Source organism: Heterocephalus glaber, unplaced genomic scaffold (genome assembly GCF_053883595.1).
Source record: "Heterocephalus glaber isolate CG9 unplaced genomic scaffold, H.glaber_assembly_v1.0 deba00001564, whole genome shotgun sequence".
NCBI classification, from domain to species: domain Eukaryota; kingdom Metazoa; phylum Chordata; class Mammalia; order Rodentia; family Bathyergidae; genus Heterocephalus; species Heterocephalus glaber.
The window spans coordinates 1,526,902-1,552,844 of NW_028258351.1; the positions used below are offsets into that span (position 1 = coordinate 1,526,902).

Sequence of the window (25,943 nt, forward strand, 5' to 3'; positions counted from 1 at the left end):
TGTATTCCATTTTTTTCCCATGATGTTAAAAGGACTATGAAAGGTTAAAAGATAAAATGGTAAAAATGATAACAAGGTGAATTTTGAATAGGGCAAAACCAAGTTATGAATTAAGAGGGATGTTAGACGTAGGTTATCAATACTTAAAGGTACTGATTGTTGATATTCTTATTCTGTGAACAGATTGACTTCAAATTTTAATCTGGAAAAACAACTAGAATAACTATTGAGAAACAGTTTAAAACTACAGACTTCTTAATTATATTAGGATTTCTGTAATTGTTCAGATCTTAGTTATAAGAAATAAAATGTCCAGTGTAAACGTATCCAAAAGCATGTCGAGTATCACTTCTGTGTTACTCTTATGTTCAGTTTATTGACTCTCAGTTGCAGAGCAAGAGAATAAAACGTATTGCTGGATTTTATTTTGCTGTATTAGCGCCTCAAGAGTTACTGATAAATGAAATGGCAGAGAATGGAAAACATTGTGACCAGAGACGTGTAGCAATGAATAAAGAACAACACAATGGAAATTTCACAGGTAAAGTATATGTGATGACAATAATAGCAAACCTTAGTTGGGCATTTACTAAGTGTCAGATTCTTCTGAGAACTTTACATGTGTTAACACGACCCTTACAATGGTCCTCAAAATATTATCCCCATTTTACAGAGGAGAAAACTGAGGTACAGAAATGTTAACTGCCCAAGATCATGTCAATAGTAGATGGCAATCTTGGATTTTGAACCAAGTAGTTTGCCTTTACATTATGAGATCTAGACCGCTTTGATATGTAATACAGTGCTGTTTATATAATGCCCATCACAGAAGGTTGACCAATTTAGACTTACTGCAGCAGCGTATAAGAGTAGGACCTTGTTTTCTGATAGTAAAATAATTGCAAAAATAACGTTAAAATTGGGATAGAAACTCCTAGCCCATGTTTCTTGTTTCTGCAAATCTACTATAGTTGTCATCCAAATTCAACTGCTGTTATTTTCAGTACTAATTACTTAGGACAACCTCTTCTAAAGGTTCATAACTGTCACGACAAGAAGAGCATGCGTGGGAACCAGAGTTCAACCCGCAGCATCCAAAAAAAAAAAAAAAAAGTGGCAACTGTGATAATTCACTCCTTCCTGAGCCACTAGGTATTGCTGAGTCTGGACAAGTTGTTATCTCTTAAGACTTTATGACTCGCTGTTAATAGTTACCTGGGATGTTGGGTACATTTCATCCATCTCTCTCAAAGACTGCTTAAAAGAATTCCCAGAAAGGTCGCCGCTCATTGAAAGGGAAAAGGTAAGCAGATATACAGACAAATGAAATGCCAGTTGGGGATAAGTTATGGGAACCTACTGGATCCTTAGCTTTCTGTTTTAGATTTCAGACACATTTGTAGCGGACCATCTATATTAATAAGAATTATGTTTCGGATGTTGCCTCCTCTAAAGAAGGGTCAATCTCAGCTTAGTATTTGAACTGTTTTATATGCAGTGTTTCAGATGTAGGGTAGGTGGGTTGTCTTTTTAAAATAATGCAAAAGAGTGAGCCTAAATGTTAGGAATTCTGTTTTAACTTCTGTGCTATTTTTTTTCAGACCCCTCTTCAGTGAATGAAAAGAAGAGGAGGGATCGGGAAGAAAGACAGAATATTGTCCTGTGGAGACAACCACTCATTACCTTGCAGTATTTTTCTCTGGAAACCCTTGTAATCTTAAAGGAATGGACCTCAAAGTAAGGAATCTTCTGTTACTTTTTATATAAACCTCATTTTCTAATTGTAGAAATCCTCAGCCATCTCCTACTCCCTGCCATCTGCTCCATCAAAATGAATGAATTAGAATATTATCATAGGAACATATTTATTTGCCTTTCTATAGTTTGAAGAAAAATAGACTACAGAATTTAGTCTGAAGAAAAATAAATGTGGAAACATGTTGTTTTTGCTGGGTGGATTATTATAGTTGACCAGTATCTCATATTCAGTCTTGCAAGGGAGAACACTGAAAATGGCATGGATTTTTCTCTCCTGGTTTTACCTTCAAGAGATTTCAGGCCTGTGTACCTTAACTACATTGATTCTGTAGCAGGACAAGGTTCAGATTATGTGGCACTTTTGTTGATAATTTGAGCCAGTGAAAAAGGACTCTGCCATGGGTATGTGTTCTATCTTTAAACTTAGTACTTGTAAGCCCTGTTCCAACTACACAGAGCAAGTTCAACTTTTATACATCCTATCATTTTCTTGTTTGCCTTTCTACATTATCTGTACTGTTAATTATGTTTTACTATACTTAGAGTTTATAAAACATTTTGTCACATTTTTCAGCTCATTTAGTGCCCATAGCAACTCCATGAAGAAGATTAAACAAATAAATGAATTTATGATTTTAAAAGCTAAAAAAATCCCAGTGGTTGATTGTCTTGCTAAAGATGCAACACTAAAAATCACAGGTCCACTGACCTTAAAGTGTTCTATTACACTGTAGTGCTTCTCCATTTAGAAATTGGGGTATAAATAAGACCAGGGTTTGGCTAAGGGAAAGACCATGATGGGATTTATGATAAGAAATTGGTTCTGTGCCCATATATTTTCCTTTGACCCCTTTCAGCACCCCCAAGACTGTATGAGCAAATTGTTCTTGAGAATGGTAATCCTGAAAGTGAGATGATTGAGATTTTTTTAAATTTGTTTTTAAGATTATGGCATCGTCAAAGCATTGTGGTGTCTTTTTTACTGCTGCTTGCTGTGCTTGTAGCTACGTATTATGTTGAAGGAGCACATCAACAGGTAAGTGATTAATCAGTTCTAAGGCCATACCCTAAAAATACTCATGTACTGTTTTACAGCTTCTCAGCATTGTACGTATTTGCTGTCCATGATTCCTTTCTGCTTTCAGGTTTGAATGTAACTGTCTTGACTGTTGAGTCAGAGCAGCACGACTCCTTTCCGCTCTGCCAGAGTCTTTGTATTTTCTATAATATACTTTTGTCTTCCATCCAAATAGACCTCATCCTAAGTTGAGGGTTAGGTTTTATTTGTATGAAAAACAAATTCATTTGCCTGTAGTCTGCAAGTACATTACTGATAGGTAAATAAGACATTTTAATAACACCTTTCATTAAAATACCAAAGCATTATTCTAGTAGGAAATGCTTCTAAAATGGTATCGTTTTATATTTTAAAACAGTTAACAGTTCAGGGAATTTTTTTATAGTTTTAAATGAATTTCTTTTAAATGATCTCTTTGTATATTAAAAATTTCAGTGAGCTAGCTTGCTGACTTTACTTGCCAAAGCAAGCAAAATTTCTCTATTAGTAAGTCTGGAATTCCTTTAACAATTTTGTTTCCCTCAGGACTTCATTTTGTTCTTGTTTGAAAAGTATCTTGTTTGAAAAGTTCTTGTTTGAAAAGCCGGGGATTTAGCTCAGTGGCACGGTGCCTCATAAGCGCAAGGTCCTGAGTTTGATCCCCAATACTGCACCAAAAAAAAGAAAAGAGAAAGAGAAAAGCATCTTGGTCTTAAATATACAAAATTATTCCTATTTTTTGGTAGGATAATCAAGAACATATTCTGTTCAAAAATATTATGTAATTGTTCCTTTCTTACTATTGTGTATGTATTATGCTTTCTTGAAGTTTTATAAGTTTTAATAGCTTTAAAAATTTTTATTCTCATTTTATTAGTCATTTGTTCCTTTTGTGTGTCGGCTTAGAAAATGAGTTTTATTTTAATTAGATGAATGTTTTGTCATCTCTCCTATTGCATACTAACGAAATTAGGCCTCTTTGAGGAGTGTTTGATCTTAATATTTCCATGCTATTTTAGTTGATTTGTTTTGTTTTCATGGTAGTTTACACATATCACTTTTCTGTATAAAGAATTCGGGCTTTTAAAACTTCCATGTCTTTTGTTTTTTAGTATGTGCAGCGTATAGAGAAACAATTTCTTCTGTATGCCTACTGGATAGGCTTGGGAATTTTGTCTTCTGTGGGGCTTGGAACAGGGCTGCACACTTTTCTGCTTTATCTGGTAAGAATAACTTTCTTTTAATGAGCAAAAAATGAAAGAGATTTTGTCTTATTAGTGCCTTTACTTCAGTAGTTAAAATTCTAAGATTTATATTTAATTATGGTTTTGAGCTCTCTGACCCTCAAATCACTGTTTTAAGTTTGATTTAGAATTTTGAGTTTCCTTTTGAGTTGAGAATTTAAAAAGAGGAAAGGAAAAAGAACAGTTAAGCAAATAAAGTTGTTTGTTTAAATTGGTTCAGCCAGAAGATTTTTTCTTCTAGAGTTTGGAATAATGATTCTGCCTGAACAATTGTTTTAATAGTTGAAGTTAATTTCAAAGTGTAATCAACAGAGAAACAGCATCTTCATCTCACATCTTCAGCCACCATGTATCCATTTGGGTAGTTATTGTGGTATTCTTAATATAATTGGTGAATATTACATATGTTAACTAAATACTTTTTAAACCCTTTAAAAGTATAAAAAAGTGCCCCTTCTGAAAGATATCCTTTACTAGTTAAAATAAGAAAGAGCAAAGGTAAGTTTTCCTTGTCATTCACAAATATGCTTAAATAATGTCAGAATTATGCTAAAATAATGTCAGCAAGGATGGGGGTGAGAGAGTTAAGCAAGTTGCTAAAGACACAGGGGTTTTTTTTCCTCAGTACTAGGGATTTAACCCAGGACTGTGCAGGCGGTACCACTAAGCTACATTCTCAAGCCCCTGAGGCACCATTTAAGTTGATGGATGAGGGTCTCATTAAATTTTGTGCCCTTGATGCCTTGTTTGCTTCACTCTGTTCCTGTCCCTGATCGCAACTTGAAAATAGTTTAATCTTCACTGGGGAAGTACCTGTGAAGGGATGTCACAGAGAAATGAATTGTTCAGTAAAAGCACTAAAAAAGTACAATCTGTATATTAGAATGAATTCATTTCTGAAACAGGTGTGGTAAGTATTAAGGGTTGCTTGTCTGCTTAGTTCAGAAAGGTGCTGAATTAATGGTCAGAAAAGTACTTTGGGAATTAATCCATAATGCATAATTTTTCCAAGTTTATGGAGGTTTAAAACTTGAAATTTTAAGCTGGGCACAGTAAAACATGCCTGAAATCCCAGCTATTCTAGAGGCTGAGATAGATGGAATACATGTTCAAGGCCAACCTGGGCAGCTTAGTGAGACTGTCTCAGGGGAAAAAGAAACTCAGAATTTTAGAATTATGCTTTTGTGTGGTTGCTGATTTTAGTTTAAATAGGGACATACATTTTAGAGAAGAAAGCCATGTCGTTTCTCTAATATCTGCAGCATTCTTATTAACATAACAATACATTCACCAATAGAGGTTGAGGGAGAAGGAAAAAGAGGGAGAGATTACAGAAGACCTTCCTGTTCTTTTTTTTTTTTTTTTGGTACCGGGGATCGAACTCAGGTCCTTCCACTTGTGAGGCAGGCGACGGAACCACTGAGCAAAATCCCCGGCCTCCAACCTTCCTGTTCTTGTCTAGGCTTGTCCTGTGATATTTCTTGGAAATACCAGATTAAAGAACTCATTTGTAGCATTTGATTAATTTGGCATCATCTAAAAAGTAGCCCAGGGCTAGGGAGGTAGCTTAGAGGTAGAGCACTTGCCAAATATGTATGAGTCCTAGGCTTACACCCAGAATTTGTGTGTATGTGGAGGGGTAGATAGGTTTTTCCAAACTTTAAAAGGAATTCAAATGAACCCCTTTTAAATTTCATAAGAACTTAGGATAAACAATTTTTTTTTTTTTGGTACGGGGGTCGGGGCGGGGGGAGTCAAACTTGGGACCTTGCGCTTGCAAGGCAGGCGCCGGGACCACTGAGCTAAATCCCTGGCCCAGGATAAACAAATTTGAAACAAATTTTGTATTCCTGTTGTAACTTATATGAAACATTTTATGAAATGCCTTTCTATGAAAGCATTTTTATTCCAGGTCCATTGACCCAAGTATCCAATAAAGGATTTAGAAACATACAGAATTTAGAAATATACAAATAAGAGTTTATTACAAAATTGATGTAGGGGAAAAATCAAATCTTTATTCCATAAATAAGTAGCTATTTCTGCCCTTGTTCAGAGCTCAAGTTTAATGAGGTTAGCCTTTCATAATTTTAGAAAGAATTCTTCAAAAGCTATTTGTAAGAAAGTATCCATTTCTCATTATACTCATTACTATAGTATCCTGATTAGCTAGTAAGAAGCTAAAATCAAGGAACCTCTGAAACTGTTACATTAAACATAAAGGCTTTTAATATAAAACTTTCTACATTTTTATACATCTAAAGTCTTGGTATATGTTAACATTGCATATAAGCACTGTGGTATCATTACTGCCAATATGAAACCTAGGTCCAGGCTGAGTGTGGTGATACATGCCTGTAATCCCAGCACTCTGGGAGTTGAAACAGGAAGATCACAAGTTGGAGCCCAGCCTGGGCAACTTAATAGTTTAGTAAGACCCTGTCTCAAAATGAAAAAGGGTTGGGAATATAGCTCAGTGTAGGGGCCCTGGGTTCAGTCCCCAGTGGGGAAGGAGGTTGGGGGGGTGCTGAGGTCCAGGATAGATCAAGAGACATTTATCATTACTAAATAATTTTGAATTATTTTTATTGTTCTGTGTATCTTTTTTTTGGTTCCATTTAGAATTCTTTTAAATATCTTAAAAATAAGTTTATGTGAAGTAACCAAATCTATGTTTTATGAATATAGAATTCTGCCTATTTTGTGGGGGATAAACTGATACATTATTAACTAAAGCCAATAGTTTTCATTAGGTTCATTCTTTGTCTTTAAGTTTTATGGCTTGAGAAAAATACATAATGTTATGTATGTACCATTATATCATCACACAGAATAGTTTTGCTGCCCTAAAACTATTCTGCATTCCATCATATTACTCGCGTCTTCCACTCTTCACCCCAATCCCAAACCACTGGCAATATTGTTTAATGCTTATGTTTAAACCTCTCTGTGTCTTTTTCACAGCTTGTTTCCTCATTTCTTTTTATTACTAAATAATGAATGTTCCATTTTATAAATGTACCACCATAGTGGTTTATCCAGTTAATGAATAAAGCTGCTGTAAGTGTATGTGTGAGAGTTTTTCTTTGAAATGAATTTTCGATTCATATGGCTAAATTCCTAAAAGGACAATTGGTGGATCATGTATGTTAATTACTGCTATATAGAAAAGAAATTCTTTCTTGTGTTCATCCTATATCCAGCCACCTTGCTATAATTACTTAATAGTTCCAAGACTTTTTTGATGGTATTTTTAAAATTTTCTACATGGACAGTTTTATATCTTCCTCCCCAATCTGTATAAATTTTATTTCTAGTGCTTACTGCATTGGCTGTTTTTTCAGTATGATACTGAGTAGAAGTTGTGGGAGAGATCCTGCCTTGTTCCCAATCTTAATCTGAAAGCCTGTCACCTTTAAGGATGCCATTAGGTGTAGGTTGTTTTGTAGCTGTTCCTTATGAAGTTGCAGGACCCTGGTTTGTTTAGAGGTTTCTTGTGTGGTTTTTTTAGTCATGAATCAGCATTGAATTTTATCAAGTAAAAACTCCACTTTTTGTGCTCGCCTATAATCCTAGGCTGAGATGGGAGGATTGTGAGTTTAAGGCTAGCCTAGACAACATAGTGAGACCTCATCTTACAGAATTAATAAACCCACTTTTTTAGACAGTAGCAATCAGAAGTGGACCAAAGGCCAATATAACATAGCGAGCACAAGCTCACACAAACATTAGTATGTAGGATTAGGGAGCAGTGTGTTTAAGATATGTATTTTTTTTCTGTCTCAACCACTCAAAATATGCTATTTCATTTGACCAGATTACCTTTAGTTCTTACCTCTTTTCTTTTAGACACAGGCTTTCCTTTTGGGACTTTCCTGTAAGAGAGAATGAAGGAGAAAAGAGGATTTACAAAGAACAATTTTCACACAATTCAGGTGAAAGAAAAACAGAAGCTATCACTGGTTATGATTTTTGAATTGATTGGTTAGGATGGAAATTAGATTGCAAGAGGCTAACCACTAACAACAAAAAGGACAAACTCATTGTCATACTTGATTTCATTTTATTTATTTATTTATTTTGGTACCGAGGATCAACTCATTATCATACTTACATTAATATGAATTGGATTCGGTTCTGTTTTCACCCTTGTTGGATATCCACTTTTGTGGGGAGATTCTGCGTCCCCGTCCTGTTGAATTCTAGCCATATGATTTGCTTTGATCAGTGAAATATGAATGTAAGTGATAGGCGTTGCTTGAGAAATGTGGGTTGTTATTTCAGTATTATCTGCCCTATCCTAACTGACAGACTAGCTAACATCTATTTAAATGTTTACTATGTGCTGGGTTCAGTGATCGTTCCTTTACATGAATTATTTTGCTTCTTCCCAAGAGCCAAGGTACTCAGTAACCAATAGTATAGCAAAAACTTCTATTAATAAGTATAAACTATTTGTTTGTTAACTTTGGAAGTATGGAAGAGAAAACAGAGGCAAAGCAGAGTCAAATGTTTTAAAGTTTGATCTGTTATTACTTAATAAAAACCATTCCAAACTGGCCTTGAACTCACTATGTAGCCCAGGCTGAACTTGAACTTGTGGTGATCTTCCTGCTTCAGCCTCCCAAGTGCTGGGATTGCAAGTGTGTGCCACCACACCCAGCTTGGTTAGATTTTTTTAATTTATATTTTCTTAGTGATAGATGGTTGGTAGAATTTTATTCTTATAGATTGCTATTTCTTTTGTTTTATATCTAGGAAATGTAATTATGTTTGAAAAAGTTCTAACTACATCTGCTTTCATTTATAAGCTTTTAAATAACCCTGTCAGCAAGATGTGATGATAATATTCTCATGTCCTACTTTTTTATGATGATAAAACAGACACCTCTGCCTGATTATCATATAACTCAGTTTGGAGACCAAGTGACCATTGTTAGGAAACTAATCTGGTCAGAAATAGAGCTCTCCTTTTGATAGTAATTTACAGCAAAATGTGAAAAAGAAATCAGTTTTAACAAAGAAAGAGAATGTAACTCATTCTTTGTCATGACCCTCTTTGCTGGAAATCAGGGATTAAAAGTAATATGAACATTTTTCATATTTTGCAAATTGATTTGAAAACAATATAAATCTACTAGTTTGCAAAGATCAGATATCGAGCCCAAAAGGAAAAGTTAGATACTGTTGTGCAAGAGTAGTGGTTGCTAACCAGAAAGGGGGAGATGGAGAGAAAGTGAGTGCTTTCTTTCTCCCCATGGCTGAAGCATAGTTGGGCCACTAAGCTGATTTTTGTTAATTTGAATGGTTAACAAATAGGCTTCAGAAGGCCTGATAATTCCCTAAAACGCTATACTTGTTGTTTGGGTCTGAACAGATAAGCATCTTTTTCTTGAGGTTAAAAAAAAAAAGGACCTTAATATTCATCAGATTGTCCAAAGATTCTGTGGTCCATAAAAGGTTAAAAATGTCTCTTGTAGGACTTTTTTTTTCTATAAGTATTTACATTTAGCTACCACTAGATGGCATTGCTAATACAAGCAAAATACTGTGCTATATTTGCAGGTTCTGTTATGGATAAATTTATGTGTAGAGCAACTTCACCCAAAAATCATCACAAGGGTAGTAATGCATGCCTGTAATCTCAGTACTCTGGGAGGCTGAAGCAGAAGGATGGAAAGCTTAAGCCCAACTTGGGCAGTTTAATGACTTTAAGACCCTCTCTTAAGAAAAGGGGGAGGACTAAGAATGTAGCTCATTGCAAAGGGCCAGGGTTCAATCCCCAGTACCACAAAAGAAAAAGGAAACTGCCTCTATTTAGCTTAAAGATATATTCTATGATTTACCCATATTTATTTATTTATTTATTTATTTATTTTTTATTTATTTATTTTTTGTTACCGGGGATCGAACTCGGGTCCTTGCGCTTGCGAGGCAGGTGGTGGAACCACTGAGCTAAATCCCCGGCCCAATTTACCCATATTTATACCTTGCAAATTTTGCCTATATAAGACCAGTTAATGCAAGTGAGTGAAATGCTAACTTTTCTTCCCCTATTCCCTGGTACTGGGGATTGAACCCAGGGAATGCCGAACTACAACCCCATCCTTTCATTAAGTTTTAATTTTTTTATTTGACACAGGGTCTCACTAAATTGCCCAGGCTAGCCTCACTTACTTGGATTTCTTTTTTAAAGCGAGAAATCAATTTCAATTTACACACTTTAGCTATTCTTACTAGAAACATCTCTCACAATTGATTTATATAACATACATTATGTCATAGCATGGTTGAAAACTACTGATCATCATTCCATTCCAGGGGTGATAGACCGGGCAAATTGGACCAACTCTCTTGTGTATCTTAAAAGGATGGATAAAAATTTAAAATACATGTTTAAAGGCATCATAGATTTGAAAGAGAAGAAAAGAATTATAAGGCCAAGATCAAGTTTAAACAGGAAACTCAGATCTGGGTATGATAGTGCATGCTGGTAATCCCAGCTATTGGGGAGAAGGAGGATCACAAGTTTGAGGTAACCTGTGCAATTTAGCAAGATGTTGTCTCAAAAAAACAAAAATAGTTAAAAAGGACTAGGGATAAAGCTCAGTGGTGGAACACTAGCCTACCATCCCCAAGGCCCTGGGTTCAATAGCCAGTATTGCCAAAAAAGGAATCCCAGAGAGGGGAGACTGGCTAAAGACAGACGCCAATAAATCTGCAGTCTTTAGACAACCGTGAAGGGTCACATTTCAAAAGAAAATATGATCTAAAGATCAGCCCTAGTGAATCCTGAATCTCAAGTTATCTTGCTATCTCCTGAGAAGTTTTGGCAGCCTGGCCAGCCACCCACTGGAAGCAAACTTAATAAAATCATCTCAGGCTTCACATTGTATCATCCAGAGATTTTTGGATGAAGTTGCAAATTTAAATAGAATGCCAAAATAATAATAAAAAATAATACAATATATGAGGATATAAGTTGATTTGATAAAAAACAGAGAAGAGAAATCCAAAGGTGTTCCATTAAATAGAATAACTAGACATGTATTTTGATCCAGAATTAATGTGAACGGTCAAGGAAATAAAAAATAACTTTGGTGATTTCTGACAAAGAATTAGAAATTATGAAAGAGTCAAGTGGAAATTCTAGAACTAATTTTTAAAAACTGAAATTAACAGCTCACTTCATGGGCTTTCATTTGACAAAGCTTAGAGAAAACTAATGAACTGCAAAGCAGGCCAGAGAAAAATCTGCAGAAAAAAAGAGAAGAGATGGAAAAAAAATATTATCTTCAAAGGAACTGCAGTAAAACTAATTTTATCTTGTTATTGTTTGAGACGTCACCTCAGAGTAGAAAGATATCTTTAAAGTACTAATGAAAATGACTGCCAACAGATGACTCTACTGAAGTATCTTATGAGTGGTGTAAAATAAAGATATTTCAGAAATAGAATTTGTTGCCAGCATATGTGCTCTGAAGGAGATTCTAAAAGTTATTCTTTGGATAGAAAGAAGTGAAATTAGAAGCCCAGAGACACTTTAAGGGATGGAGAGTGAGAGAGGTAAATATTTGGGTAAATTTAAATTAAGATTGACACTATAAACCATAAAGGATTAATTTTTGAGGGATTTAAAATATACAGAAAGAATTTAAATGTATGGTCTACAAATCAGATATGAAAGAGTTGAAATTAAGCCATTCTAAGGTGTTTTACATTGCCCTCATAAAGGCAAAATCTTATATTGATGACTTTAGTGAATAAGAATATGTTATAATTTTTTGGTTCTGCACTACAAAAATGTATAACTACCAGCCTAACAAGAGAAGGCAAAAACTTGTCACCTTTAAAAAGCCAACCCAAAAGGAAGCAAGGAGGGAGAAAAAGGAAAATACAATAAGCTGGGTACGGATGGTGGCCCACACCTGTAAACCCAGCACCCTGGGTGGCTGAGGCAGGAAAAAGGCAAGTTGAAGCCCAACCTGGGCAAACTTAAGTGAATTAGCGAGACCCTGTCTCAAAAAAAACAAGTGGTTGGGTGGTCTGGAGATGTAGCTCAGTTCCCTGGGTTTAATCCCCAGAACTTAAAAAAAAAAATGTATATAGGACAGATAGAAGTAGTAAGCATACAGTGATAGATTCAAGTCCAAATATATCAATAATTATATGATTGCAAATGGAATAAATGTTCCAGTTCTCCAAAAATATATTTTAAAAATTCAACTCTTCCTTTTTATAAGATACATACCTAAAATACAAAGACACAGAATGAGTGAAAATAAAAATAGTAAAAGATGGGCTGGGGATTTAGCTCAGTGGTTCCGCCGCCTGCCTGGCAAGCACAAGGTCCAAAGTTCGATCCCTGGTACCAAAAAAAAAAAAAGTAGAAAGTGAGGCAAGAAGAATTGATAGAATATATAAAGCAGAATTTAACAGAGGTGTAAGAACTCCCACAAACTAGAATTAATAGGGGGCAGAGAAGCTCAGCGGCTCCCATCCGGTCCCAGCACTGGAAGGAAGCTCCCTACCTCCATCCCAGGCTCCTAGGGCAGAGAAGCTCAGCCGGTCCCAGCACCTGGAGGGAAGCTCCCCGCCTCCATCCCAGGCTCCTAGGGCAGAGAAGCTCAGCCAGTCCCAGCACCTGGAAGGAAGCTCCCCTCCTCCATCCCAGAATTAATAGGGGAGTGTAGCATAGTTGCTGGATACAATGTCAACATACATGTAACAACTATCTTTGCACACATTTAGAGAATGAAATCTTTCAGGAAATACTATTTAAAATACCACTTAAAAGCAAAAACCTAGAAATCTAAAGAGGGATATGCATGACCTCTACATAAAGCTTAAACAGTAAAAAGCTCTAGATAAATTGAGGGATATACTATGTTCATGAACTGGAATACATAATTTATGAAGCTGTTAGCTCTTCCCAGTTTTATCTACAGACTCAGTGTAATACCAGTCAAAATTTAAGCAGGTTATTTTTGTATAAATTGTTAAGCTGACTGTGAATTGTTTTTAGAACTAAAAAGAACAATACCTAAGAAAAGTTCTTTGAAGGTATATTACTCTGTTCCTCTGAATTGTCTGTCATGTCACTAATACCACATTGTCCTTTTGTTTTATTTAACTACATTGTCTTAAATACAGGCACTTTGTAAGTCATGACTAGACTAGGTCCCTGTGTTTTGTGTTTCTATTTCTTGATCTGGTTAGTGACTATCTGTGTTTTTAATTTATGAAGTTATTATGTATAATATATTTTTCTATGTACTATTCTTAAAAAGATTTAAAATGTTCTGCTTTCATGAGTACATTTTTGTGCTTTAGAATTTGATAGTTCTCTGAGTGCCTCTGGATAATATCTATTATAGTTCTGGGATGTTGTTTTGTTTTGTTTTTTTGTGGTGGTGCTGGGGAACAAACTCAGAGCTTCATTTGTGCTAAGCAGGAACTCTCCCACTGAACTACACCCCCAGTCCTGCTATGGCTGCTTTTTATTGGAACCTAACTACTTCCTAAAATCAGAAATGTTACATTTCTGAGCCCCTTTTTAGACTTGCACTGAGAACAAATGGGCTAGTTCATAGTCTCACAAAATTACATACTGATGTGAGGCTGTCACTCAGTGATAAAGCACTTCCTAACACACAAGAGGGCTGGGGCTCAGTCTCCAGCACCACAATAGAATTCTATAAAAGCATCACTGTGCTAATTTATCTCAATTCTCTTCAAAAACCTTGCATAGGTAGCTGGGGCTGTAGCTCAGTGATAGAGCACATGTTCAGCATATGCAAGGCCCTGGCTTTGATCCCCAGCACTCCCGAAAAAAGAAAAAGAAGAAAGAACTCAAACATTTGCTTTATGCAAAACACTCTGAAGTATCTCTCTTGTGAATTACAAGAGAAATTAAACCGAACAAAAGATATGTATTAAATAAGTAATTATACTGTAGGTCATTGTAATAAGCACCATCATAAATTGTTGCGTGGCCCCTAAAAAAGGGATGAATTTGCTTGAAGGAAAAAGCACTAGGAAAACTTGAAATGAGTTTGTTGAAGGGAAGGCAGAGATAAAAAAGGGTAATGGAGGGCACTTTACTCTTCCACAAATGAAAAAAAAAAAAATCCATGTGAGAAAATTGGTTGATTTCAAATTGTAGAATGTTCTGCAAATCAGACTAGAGAATTTAGATTTTACATGTCCCCGAGAGTTATTCAAACAAGCACTAATATGTGTTTTAGGAGCATAACTTTGGTAACATTGTGTAGTGTAGATTTGATGGTGAAGAGACTGAAAATATGAAGTTCATTTAGAGGGTAAAACTCTAGTTAGAAGAACTAATCTGAAATATGATGATTTCCCGAGCTAAAGAAATGACAGTAGAGCCAGATGAAATGGCACACACCTTGAAATCCAGCTACTTCAAAGGTTGAGGCAGGAGAAACACAAGTTCAAGACCATCTCGGGCAACTTGGGAGACCCTGTCTCAAAATAAAAATAAAAAGGGCTGGGACATAGCTCAGTAGTATAGTCCTTGTCTAGGATGTTCTAAGCCCTAGATTCACCTCAGTACCGCAAGAGAAAGAGAGGTTTCAGATTTGGGGGATTGGCTATTGTATGGGAGTACAAGAAGCTAAAATAATTTAAATGGCCAGGTTTGGTGTTGTATTTCTATACCAGTTACTTAGGTGGTTGAGGCCTGAGGATTCCAATCTCGAGGCCAGCCTGGGCAACTTAGCGAAACACTGTAAATGAAAGAAAGGAGGAAGAGAGGGAAGGAGAGCGAAAGGAAGGAACAAAGGAAGGGAGGGAGGGAGGAAAGAAGACAGGCAGGCTAGGATGTAGTTTCCTCATAGTTTGCCCCTGGGTTCAGTCCTTAGTACCAAGAAAAAGGTAAAATCTGCTCAAATGTGAACTTCACTTATAAAATAAGAACTCTTTGAAGACTAGGATTTTTCTTAATATACTGTTGTATTCCAGGGGTCTAGAATAGTTCCTGGTATAGAATAGATACTCAATAAAAATACATTGAATAAATTAATGTAAAAGAAGATCTTTGAATCCTGTGGGTTTAGGAGTAGACAGATCATAATTGAACTTCTTTTATTGGCAAAACAGTCTAGCCCTGAGTCTGAATTGTGACTATTTTTTTTGTTTTTGTTTTGGTACCGGGGATCGAACTTGGGACTTTGTGCTTTCGAGGCAGGTGGCAGAACCACTGAGCTAAATCCCTTGCCCTTAATTGTGACTATGGATGAAAACCTGATCTGTATATGATTTTACCTTAATTTGCAAGATAATTTTATGTCAACATCAGTACACTCCCTTTTTATGCTCTCTTTTTGATAATGTGAGCAAACTTTGCATGGCATGTAATGCCAGCAACTGATTTGGTTCATTTACTTTACTCCTCTTTTTATTTATAGGTAAGATGGGGGACAAAAACTTCTGTGGTTGGCAGAATTTTCTAAGATAGTGCCTTCCAAGTACATTCTTCCATATTAACTTTTTGAAATCTATTGGCAGATTTATCTTAGTCTTAGCAAACATGCAGCAGGTTTCTTTTTAGCAGATCTGGCACATGAGTGCTTCAGTCTCTGATGTTATAGAAATTGTACCCATGTAAAAGCAGTGAGTTAATGTTTGCACAGAGCACCTCCTCCTCTTTGGTATGTCTCTGTCCAGCTTGTTTGGGTAAGTCAGGGTTTCTACCTTATTAATTGGTCTAACCCAGGTTTTGAGAGCACTTTCTGCTTCAGACCAGACAGTACTTGTTCAGACTTTGCGCGCCATACAGTGTCTGCACAGTTACTTTAATCTATTGTAAGAATTGCAGAGCCCGGTGTGGTGGCGCACATTTGTAATCTCAGTACTTGGGAGGCTGAGTCAAAAGGATAGTCCTGAGTTCAAGGCCAGTCTGGGCTCCATAGTAAGTTCAAGGCCAGCCTGAACTACATAGCGAAACCCTGTCTCAAAAATTAAAAAAAAAAAGAAAGAATTGCATAACAGCTGTGGATAGTACATAAATGATTGGCTGTGGCTATTTTTCAGTAAAACTTTATTTACAAAAACAGACAGCTGGATTTGATTTGTTGTTTGTAGTTTGTTATATTAACAATGGTAGACCAGAAGTATATTGAGCGTGGGAACTGTAATGAGCTATAGCTAGCCATGTTTTTGTTGTTGTTGGCAGTTGAGCCCTGGGCCTCGGACATGCTAGGCAGGCACTCTACCACTGAGTTATACTCCAGCACAAAATGTTTAAAAATTTTAGATGTTACAATTACCATTAACAAAGAAATATGATTTACAGTGTAAACAACTAGTTTAACAATGGGAAATTTGGCCCTTAATGAGAACTTTATTTCAAACACACTTGTTTATATACATATACATCATGATTCACCAATTTATAAAGCAAGAAGATTAAAGGGCAATTTTTAAACTGCCATTAATGAATTATAAAAGGCTTTTCTATTTAATAACAATGAATCTATTGGCTACAGTTTACCATCCTGTGTGGGATATATATAGGTTTATATATATATGCAGTTTTTGACACTAGATGGAGCAATCTCCTGGAGAAAGATTTAACGAAACCCTATATGTATCTCTTTCAAATATACTCAGCTCCTAGACAAAACTATAAAGAGCAGAAAACATCAACAACCATTTTATAACTTTTTGAAGTATCCAAATATGTAGCTATAAATAGAAGGTTGAACATAATTTACACACAATTTTTTGAATTGACTCAGGTTTTTTTGTTGTTGGTTTTTTTGGTATTTTTTTTTGGTACCAGGGATCCAACTCGGGTCCTTGCACTTGTGCAGCAGACAGCGAAACCACTGAGCTAAATCCCCAGCTACACACAATTTTTTAATGGCATAATTTAATGATTAAATTTTCTCATACTTTGGAGGGCTTTTGTTTGTTTTAATTATTAGAAATGCCTTTTTTAGAAGTAGTTTGGATGCAGTAAAGTTTGGAACTATGTAATTATATTGTAGAATAGACCAAGTTTTATTAGAAACTGTAACATGAAGGTGTTATCTTTTGAATTATATTTATGAGCCATTTGATTAATATGACCGCTTTAATTAAAAAATACTCAACTCAGGGCCGGGGATTTAGCTCAGTGGTTCCGCCACCTGCCTCGCAAGCACAAGGACCAGAGTTCTATCCCCAGTACCAAAAAAAAAATACTCGACTCTTTAAGTTAAATATAAAGAAAATCAGTTGTGAGAACTGGCCCCTGTGTAAAATCCAAGTGTCTGTGCTTTAAAGTTTGGGATTATTTCATCATTAAAACATGAGGTAAAAATTGTACGTTTTAAAACTGTATCTTGGGCCGGGGATTTAGCTCAGTGGTCCCGCAGCCTGCCTCGTAAACATAAGGACCCGAGTTTGATCCCCGGTACCAAAAAAAAAGATAAAACTGTATCTTGACTGCTTTCTCATTTATGAACACCTCTGTATATAGCACTCTGTTCTCTTTAATGAATAAATACTTTCTAGTATCCTATGCTGTTTTAAAGCTCTTTTCTCATTACATACAGACATTTCTAATACTTCTCGCTCTTGGCTATTGCTAAAAGTAAATGCTATCTAAAAAACAGCATGGATATTGATTAGAATGAAATGGTGAAATAATTTCAATAAGTGAAATATAGTAATTGTTAATACTATATGATGGGATAGAATATTTAAAAAAAAAAATAACGAACTTCACTATCATTTCTGCTTTTTTTTTTTCTTTTTTTTTGAGACACTGGGATCTGGACCCAGGACGTTCTACCACTGAGCTGCCTCCCCAGAACTTTTTATTTTAAGACAAGGTCTCGCTAAATTACCCAGGCAGAATTTGAACTTAACAGCTCTCCAGCCTTAACTGCCCTAAGTGCTGGGATAGAGCAGAGCACCACCACACCCACCTTCTGCTTGACTTCTAATTATTGCTTCATTGCTCACCTGTGTATCCTTCTTTAAGACCGAAAAAGGAGAAATTGCCAAAAACTAAGGTTCTGGGATAACTTGATAATGACTATGGCTATAAGCTTGTAGTGACTCAGGGCCCTGTGGGAAGACCAGCAGTCCCTTCTTTGAAAACAGTCTGTTCGCCTTTTGTTTGATGGGGTCGTGGTCCTGTCTTCCGCCAAGGAATGACTCATGTATTGAGTCTTATGAGTGTCACCACATCAAAAGAAGAAACCAAGGTCTCTGGGACCTAGGGCTGGGGTTTTGCCAAGCAAAGGGGTATGCACAGACTGGATAACTTCCTGCCCTTTAGACAGTGGTTATTAATGTTTGCTTAAAGGAAAGCTAAGAAGATTCAGTGAGCTTAAATCCGTTCAGTTGGATATAAATTTTAAACAATTTATACTTACCTTTTTGTGTAGCTGTCTCCATAAATATGTAATCCATTTCTCTTAAACACTTAAGTCAGCTTAATGTTGCTTAGGTTTAATGATGTTTGAAATGATAACCTAAATGTCTTGAGTTGAGCAATATACAAGGTATAAATGCACCAAAACATGACACTGTGCCCCATAAAGACATATAATTATTATCCATTGACAAAAATTTTTAAATTTACTTAGGTTTAGAGAAGATGAAACATGCATTTATATATAGATTAATCCAGTATAATAAAAGTGGCATCAAAGATAATTCCATATAACTTGGAACATGAAGTAATAGTATAGTTTATATTTTTGTTTTAGCTAGCAATTTTGTACTATATTTGTACTTTTGTAATATAATCTCATAATCTTCCCTGTGACTTGGGTAGCACAGATATTATTGGGCTTTTTTATTGAAAGAGGAAGAGGAGATAGAATTCTGATTATATCTACTAAGTAGCTAACAGATTTAGAAAACCAAAACCCACATTAACTAATGCCCAAGTTACTACCTTCAGACATACTGTGCTGCATTTCATAGAAAGGAACCAGAGACATAACTTGAGACCTTTAAAAAGAACATAAAGGGGCCAAGGATTTAGCTCAGTAATTCCACCACGTGCCCTGGAAGTACAAGGACCCAAGTTCGATCCCTGGTACAAAAAAAAAAAAATAGATTAAAAAAAATTTTTTTTGAGACAGTCTTACTGTGTAACCCAGGCTGGCTTCAAACTCATGATCCTCCTGCTTCATCCTCCCTGAGTATTGGGAAAATATTGGGTTTGTTTGGTCAGTATTGGGCTCTAGTTTCTCATAGTACTGGGAATGGAACCAAGGGCCTTGTACATGGTAGGAAAGCATTTTCCACTAGGCTGCATCCCCAGCCCAGTAGGTAAACTTTTCAGTGCCCATTTGAGATCAACAGTTTTATGCTCTAACCTAGAATTACTTGCTATAGACCATAACCTTAAGTAAGTTGTTTTCTGATTCTGATGAAAAAAGCAATGGTTTAAAAACTTGAGGAGTAGAATGCAATTCCGTGTATGCAATAGGGTTTCTAAAGTCCCCTAAAAGCTGAACTTACAAAAAAAAAGAGGCACTTTGCAAGTCACACAGATAACCATTTGTCATCTCTTTTCATTTATCACCCAGATATTCCTAATGAATCACATTCCAGACTAACCACTGACTCCTTTTGTTCCTTAGTGAAGGAGCATGGCAAACAAATGTTTTCCCAGTGAATCACCACGGGATTCTTGATTTTATTACCTTTGTCCTGAACTTTCCAGACAAAACTAATTGGAAATTTTGCCTTTGGGTTCTCACTTGACTCCCGTGTACAGATGATGGATTAGGCCATGAATTGACATTACAGATGTTGTGCAAACTTCAGTCTTTAGGAATGTTTTATCAGTTCTGAGGGAGCCGCCTTGAGTAGGAGAATGTCTGTCTCTTGTCTGCTTGTCTGCTTTGCAGATACACACTCCATTCTTAATGTTCTATCACAGTCTCCATCTTGGTTGATAAAAAGGCTTGGCTAAATTGAGCTCCTGATTAGTAAGATCATTTTAAATTTTTTAGTTTTTAAAACACGGTCCTAAAATAAACCCAAATTTTTATTTAACCCTAACCTCTCTCTGATTTTGAGAATTGTACACTGTGTTTCTTGATGAGACATAGATATGAGTATAACCTTTTCAGTTTCTTGACTGCTAAAATGTATGTGCGGAATGTACCATTGTAAGAAATCATCAGCCCCTGTACTATAAATCCAAAGAACTTGCAGAGTGCAGAATCCAGAAAGTGCTTTCTTTGTTTGAAATGAAGTGTTCATGCACATCCTAGTTCATCACTTTACTACTGCTACAATTTTTTTTCACAGATTAAAGTATACATGTAATCATTCTTTCTTACATAGACCCTAATTTATGTTTGTGACACCAGGACATCTTTCTCTGTGTTACTGTGGATACTATGTTATTATCAGGACACTACTTAAAACTTCCTTTCAATGCCAGATTAGGTTTTTTTGTTTTGTTTTTATTTTTTTTTTTGAGGTTAGGAAAGGTTTGTTGGAAACAAGGAGGAGAATGGCTCCTGGATTTCCAGGAGAGGCCCTGAATGGGGTGGCCCAGATTAAGATATTTTTGTTTGGTATAATTTTAGGAATTATAATTTCACCTCTTAGAGGACCATTTTTTTAAATTCTAAATTTTTCTTAGAACTAATAATATATTATTACTGCTGAAGTTAGAATAAAAGTTGATTCCATAAAATTGTATGAGTTGAAATTTTTTTCAATTGCTAAAGCTTTCTTTTTTATACTACACTCAAAAGAATATAAATTGTGGAAATGTAATTTTTTGGGAGGTGGAGGGAGTTGGTACTGGGGATTGAACCCAAAGCCTCATGAATTTAGGCAAGCACTGTAACACCAAGCTATATCCCTAACCACTCTGCACTATTTTTAAATTTTTTTTCAGACAGTCTTCCAGTTGCCTAGGCTGGGCTCTAACTTAATATCCTCCTGCCTCAGACTCTCAAGTAGCTGTGATTACAGAAGTTCACCATCACACCTAGCAAAATGTAGCTTTGTGGTTGTTGGTGGTAGTACCTGGGATCGAACTCAGGACCTTCCACTTTGCCAGGCAGGCATGGCGTCACTTAGCTAAATCCTCGGCCTTAAAATGTAGCTTTTAAAATATACCTAAAAAGAGCTTTTAAAGCAACTTTTTTGGCTAGTTTTAATCTTGAAAAGAATTAAAGTATAATTGAACAAATTAAAGTACTGTATGACTGATATATGCTAAACTACACCCAGCTACGATTAGTTATAAAGAGATTAAAATGAGGACAAGTCTTCTGTCTTTCCAGTGTTCTTTACTCTGTGTAGATTCAAGTTTCCATCTAGTATCATTCTTCCTCCATCTGAGAACATCTGTTAACATTTATTGTACTGCATATCTACTGGAACAAATTATTTTGGCTTTTATTTATCTGAAAATGTTTTTATTTCATCTTATTTTTGAAATATATTTTCCTTGGGTTCTGAATTCACAAAGCTTTGTTTTTCTTTCTTCCTTTTTTCTCCTTTCTGTGGTTTCAAGAAGTAATTGTATTATCTTTCAGTTTGTGTTATTTCTGAAGAGTCTTACATGGTTTTCCCTATGGAAAACCATATTGAATCCATATTCCCTATGGATAATGCATTATTTTTAATCCTTTTGGGTTGCTTTTAAGATTTTTTTCTCTTTATCACTGAGAACAATTTGATTATGATTTGTCTGTAGTGACTTGCAGCATTTTTTTTTTTTTTTGATACCAGGGATCGAACATGGGACCTTGTGCTTGCAAGGCAGGTGGCGGAACCACTGAGCTAAATCCCAGGCCCTGCAGCATTTTGATTATGTTTTTTTTTCTTGATTGATTCTGATTGAGGTTTGCTTATCATCAAATCAGGAAAATATTTGGCAATTATTTATTCTTGTGTTTTTCTGCAGCCACCACCGGAGAACTCAATTACATATATGTTAGATTCATTGATATTGTTCCACATGTCACTGAGATTCATTTCTTTCCCAGCCTTTTTTTTTTTTTCTGTGACCTTTAGTTGGGATATTTTTCTGTTGACCTATCTAGGAGGTCTCTGACAATGTGTTCTGGGTTATCTAATCCACTGATAGTCCATCCATTGAATTTTTCTATTCAGATCTTATTTTGTCAGCTCTAGAAGCCTCATTTGATATCTCCTCTCTGTCTCCCTCTCTGTCTTTCCCTCCCTCTTTCTCTCTCCCTCCTTTCTCCCTTTTTCCCTCTCTTCCCCCCCACACTTTTCTTACCTTATATATTTATGTTTTCCTTTAAATTAGAATTCAGCAAAGTTTCTGTAATTGGCCAACTAGTACATATTTTAGGTCTTATAGGCCATAGAGTGTCTGTCACAGGCTATATATTACTATTGTAGCACAAACAGAACCAATCAGTGTGTAAATGAATGAATAGGGCTGTGTTCTTGGAACTTTATTTGTAAAGCAGATGGTAGGTAGACTGGTAGTGACCCTGATCCTAAGTTTGCCAATTCCTGCTTTAAATCCTTAAACAGATTTATAATCACTTTTAATATCCTTGTCTGCCAGTTCCATTTTCTCCGACATTTCTGAGTCTATTTCTATTGATTAATTTCTTCTGGTTATAGGTCATATTTTCCTGCTTTTTACATGGCTAGTGATTTTTTTTTTTATTGAATCCAGGACACATGTTAAATTATTGGTTGTATAGGGGTTTTTTTTCCTCCTTTATATAGAATTGATTTTTGGTGGATAGGTGAGTTACCAGTGGGTCGAGCTTGATCTGTTTTCAGGCTTGTTTCAGCCCCCTGGAAGCCCTGAGAAGCAGCCTTCAGGCTAGGGCTGGGTTGGTCCTACTAGAAGGTGTGGCCTTTCTTTCTAGGTTCTTCCCTGAAGGCTGAGTCTCTCTGCTCTGGCTGCTTGAGCACAGATGTTCCCTAGTCCCATATTCCCTCTAAGTACTATGCTGCTTTTAAACCCCCTGGAATTGTTCTTTTCCCATTACTTGTTCTTTGAAGCACACTCTCCTGCAGCCGTGAGCTTCATGGAGTTCCACTTTAGCATGCAGCGCAGCTTTTTATGCCTGTGTCTTATGTGGCACCCAGGCTGACTTAGACAATTCTCCTTCTGTGTAGCTCTTTTCTGGTATTCTATCTCACAAATCCACCTGCCTCGGCTTCCGTGAACTCAGGTCTCTTTCTCAAGTGAGTAAGCCCATCACGCTTTGCTTGGGCTGCTCCTCTTTGGAACACAGATTTTTTTTTTCCCCCAGATATTCAAAAAGCTGGCATCATCATAGGGTCTCCACATTTATATTTCTTCTCTTAATAATTTAATGCCCTGTGCTGCCTGTGGTATGTGTCTGAAAAGAATTTTTTTATAGCTTGTTCAGTTAGCTATTTGCTGAAGGAGTCCACGTCCACTGTCCAATTTATCGTGCTCTGAGGCAAAACCCCTCAGTGACAGGGCAGGATCCCTAGCCTTGCTCCCACTGGTACATGTGGAATTTTGTATTTTATGGTGGTTGTATCCAGTTTACCTTTCCTATTTATACTATAGCTGTATGACTGAGTTACTAATGTTCATTTTGTCACCCCGTCTGGCCCTGAAGCTGAGTAATCATGACTTAATAGTGTGGTTATGGAAAGTATATATCACTTTAGTTGAATGAATGAACAATCTTTAGGGAAAATTCTCTCAAATTGTTGAAAATGTCCTTTTTTAGAATCACTAAAAATTAAAACTCGGTAAATATTTATTTTATTGGATAATGTATTTAAGCTGTAGGTGTACATATTTTAAATCTCTATTTTTGGACTAGGGATATAGCTTTCTCTTTATATATATTCTAGAAAAATCAGTCTCTCTCTCTCTCTCCTGGGAATCAAGCACAGAGCCTCAAGCATCCTAGGCAAATGTTCTAACAAGTGAGCTACCTTTCCAGAACATTTTTGGTTGGTTTTGTTTTTGACAATTCATTTTTAGAGTTCAGCTAGTCTGTACTTATAGCTTGTAGCAAAGGAGAACAGTTACGTGGGATCAGCATAGTTAAACTCTTTGGATTTTTTTTTTTTTATTGGTATTGAATGTCACTTTTGTATTTTCTAATAGTAGAAGTTAGCTTGGGGGGGTTAATTGCTTCTGATAGTAATAATCATATGATAAATTTTTTAAATTAATTTTATTGGTCCAGTTTAGATAATGATAATTTTTTTCTCTCATGATGCAATTATTCTGAATACCACCAACTTTAAGAGTTTGGTTTTTGTTTTCTTTTTGTGTTGTTTTTTACTTGTTTGCTTTTTATAGGATCACAAAAATAATCTTATTTTCCCTAACCTGTTGTAACTCTTTTATGTACATAATATTCAAAGAAACAAGCTGTAGATTTCATGGTTAATCATAACTTTTCAGAAACCTTAGTAATCAAAAGTGTTCTTTTAAAAATCATCTGTGATTATAGTGCAATACTTGTTACTTTTCTGAGGCAAACCAAAGGTATATTTTTCTATGTTTTTGCTGCCTTCTTTAGCAGCATTTGTTGTACATTTTAAATATTTGAAATAGACAAAAATAAACCAGATTACAAATCCTTTTTAAAATCTTAAACCATGTACCAGCTTTTTGGTTGGAATTATGTACGATAAGTTAAATTGCGTTCTCTTAACCAATATGAGTGCGTTTCTGTAAGCATAGTTATGTTGAAATAAAGTTGTGAAGAAAAAAAAAAAAAACTGTGATTTTTTTTTTTTTTTTTTTGGTACCGGGGATCGAACTCGAGTCCTTGCGCTTGCGCAGTAGGCGGCGAAACCACTGAGCTAAATCCCCAGCTCTAAAACCTTCTCTTTTTTTGGTAGTACCAGGGGATTGAACTCAGGACCTTTCACTTGTGAGGCAGGCACAGTGCCACTGAGCTAGATCCCCGGCCTACCTTCTGTGATTATTTTAAAATAGATTTTTTTGATCCAGAGAAAACCTAATAAATAATACAACTTCATTTTTTATATTTTATTTTAACCTGCTTTATTTTTTAATTTAATGCCTATTTAGGGATAAATGTAGGTTAGATTTATGAACATGGTCCTTTTTAATATTAGCATGATAAGAATTTTTCTATCTTGATAGCAAATTCTTTAATGCTCTTATTTTTATCACATCTTACAGACTTGGTCTTTGAACCACAAATTCTTTTAACTTATGATCTTATAAGACTTATAAAGAGACTACTTTTCTTTGGATCTGACTCATTTATGAAAAGTGAATAGAGAAATCTTTAATAGAAACCTTCAGATTCAGAAATATTCACACATACTCAGGCACATGTATGTGATTCTATGAAGTATTTTTCCTTCAGAGCAGCTAATGGCTAATACCGTACACTAGATGGCATCAGTCTTTGCTTAGGGGCTCCAGGAATTTATATTTTTAACCAACTCCCTCGTTGACTCTTGTGTAGACATCTTATGTATTTAGGAACATTTGTGCTCAAGACTTTATCACAGTCACACATATAAATATGAATTAAATGATTATTCATTCGTAGGTTTTCAAAACAAAGAAACACAGCAACACAAACATTTCCATAGAAAAATTTTCTTTAAAAAATATTTAAAGTGATATTCTCAAATAGTACCTAAAAGGACAGGGGCTTAGGAAGTTTTTATCACAGGGATAACATTCTGACAAGTACATGTGGATAAGTAAAATAAAAATCAAATCAGAACCTGTAGGAGTGGTTGCCAAGGGCTAGGATGAATGGGGTGTGTGGGGGCAGTTGGACTACAGAGGAGCACAAGGGAACTTTTTGCAGTGATGGAAGTCTTCTGTAGTTTGGTCGTGGTTATATGTCTGAGTATGTTTATCAAAGCTTATTGAAATATAGACCTAAAAAGTTACTCTTACAGTATGT

General features: G+C 35.7%; 1 protein-coding gene across 12 annotated transcripts in view; it reads left to right on the forward strand.

Moving 5' to 3' along the window:
- Vmp1 (vacuole membrane protein 1) overlaps positions 1 to 25,943 on the forward strand; it is a 105,202-nt gene that overhangs the window by 19,436 nt on the left and 59,823 nt on the right. For all 12 annotated transcript variants that reach the window (XM_013067660.3, XM_087191860.1, XM_087191865.1 and 9 more), the window contains 4 exons: positions 440 to 541; positions 1,602 to 1,737; positions 2,704 to 2,794; positions 3,928 to 4,038. In XM_013067660.3, the coding sequence (XP_012923114.2) occupies positions 466 to 541; positions 1,602 to 1,737; positions 2,704 to 2,794; positions 3,928 to 4,038 (414 nt within the window). In that variant the 5' untranslated portion in view covers positions 440 to 465. The remainder of the gene's footprint in view (positions 1 to 439; positions 542 to 1,601; positions 1,738 to 2,703; positions 2,795 to 3,927; positions 4,039 to 25,943) is intronic.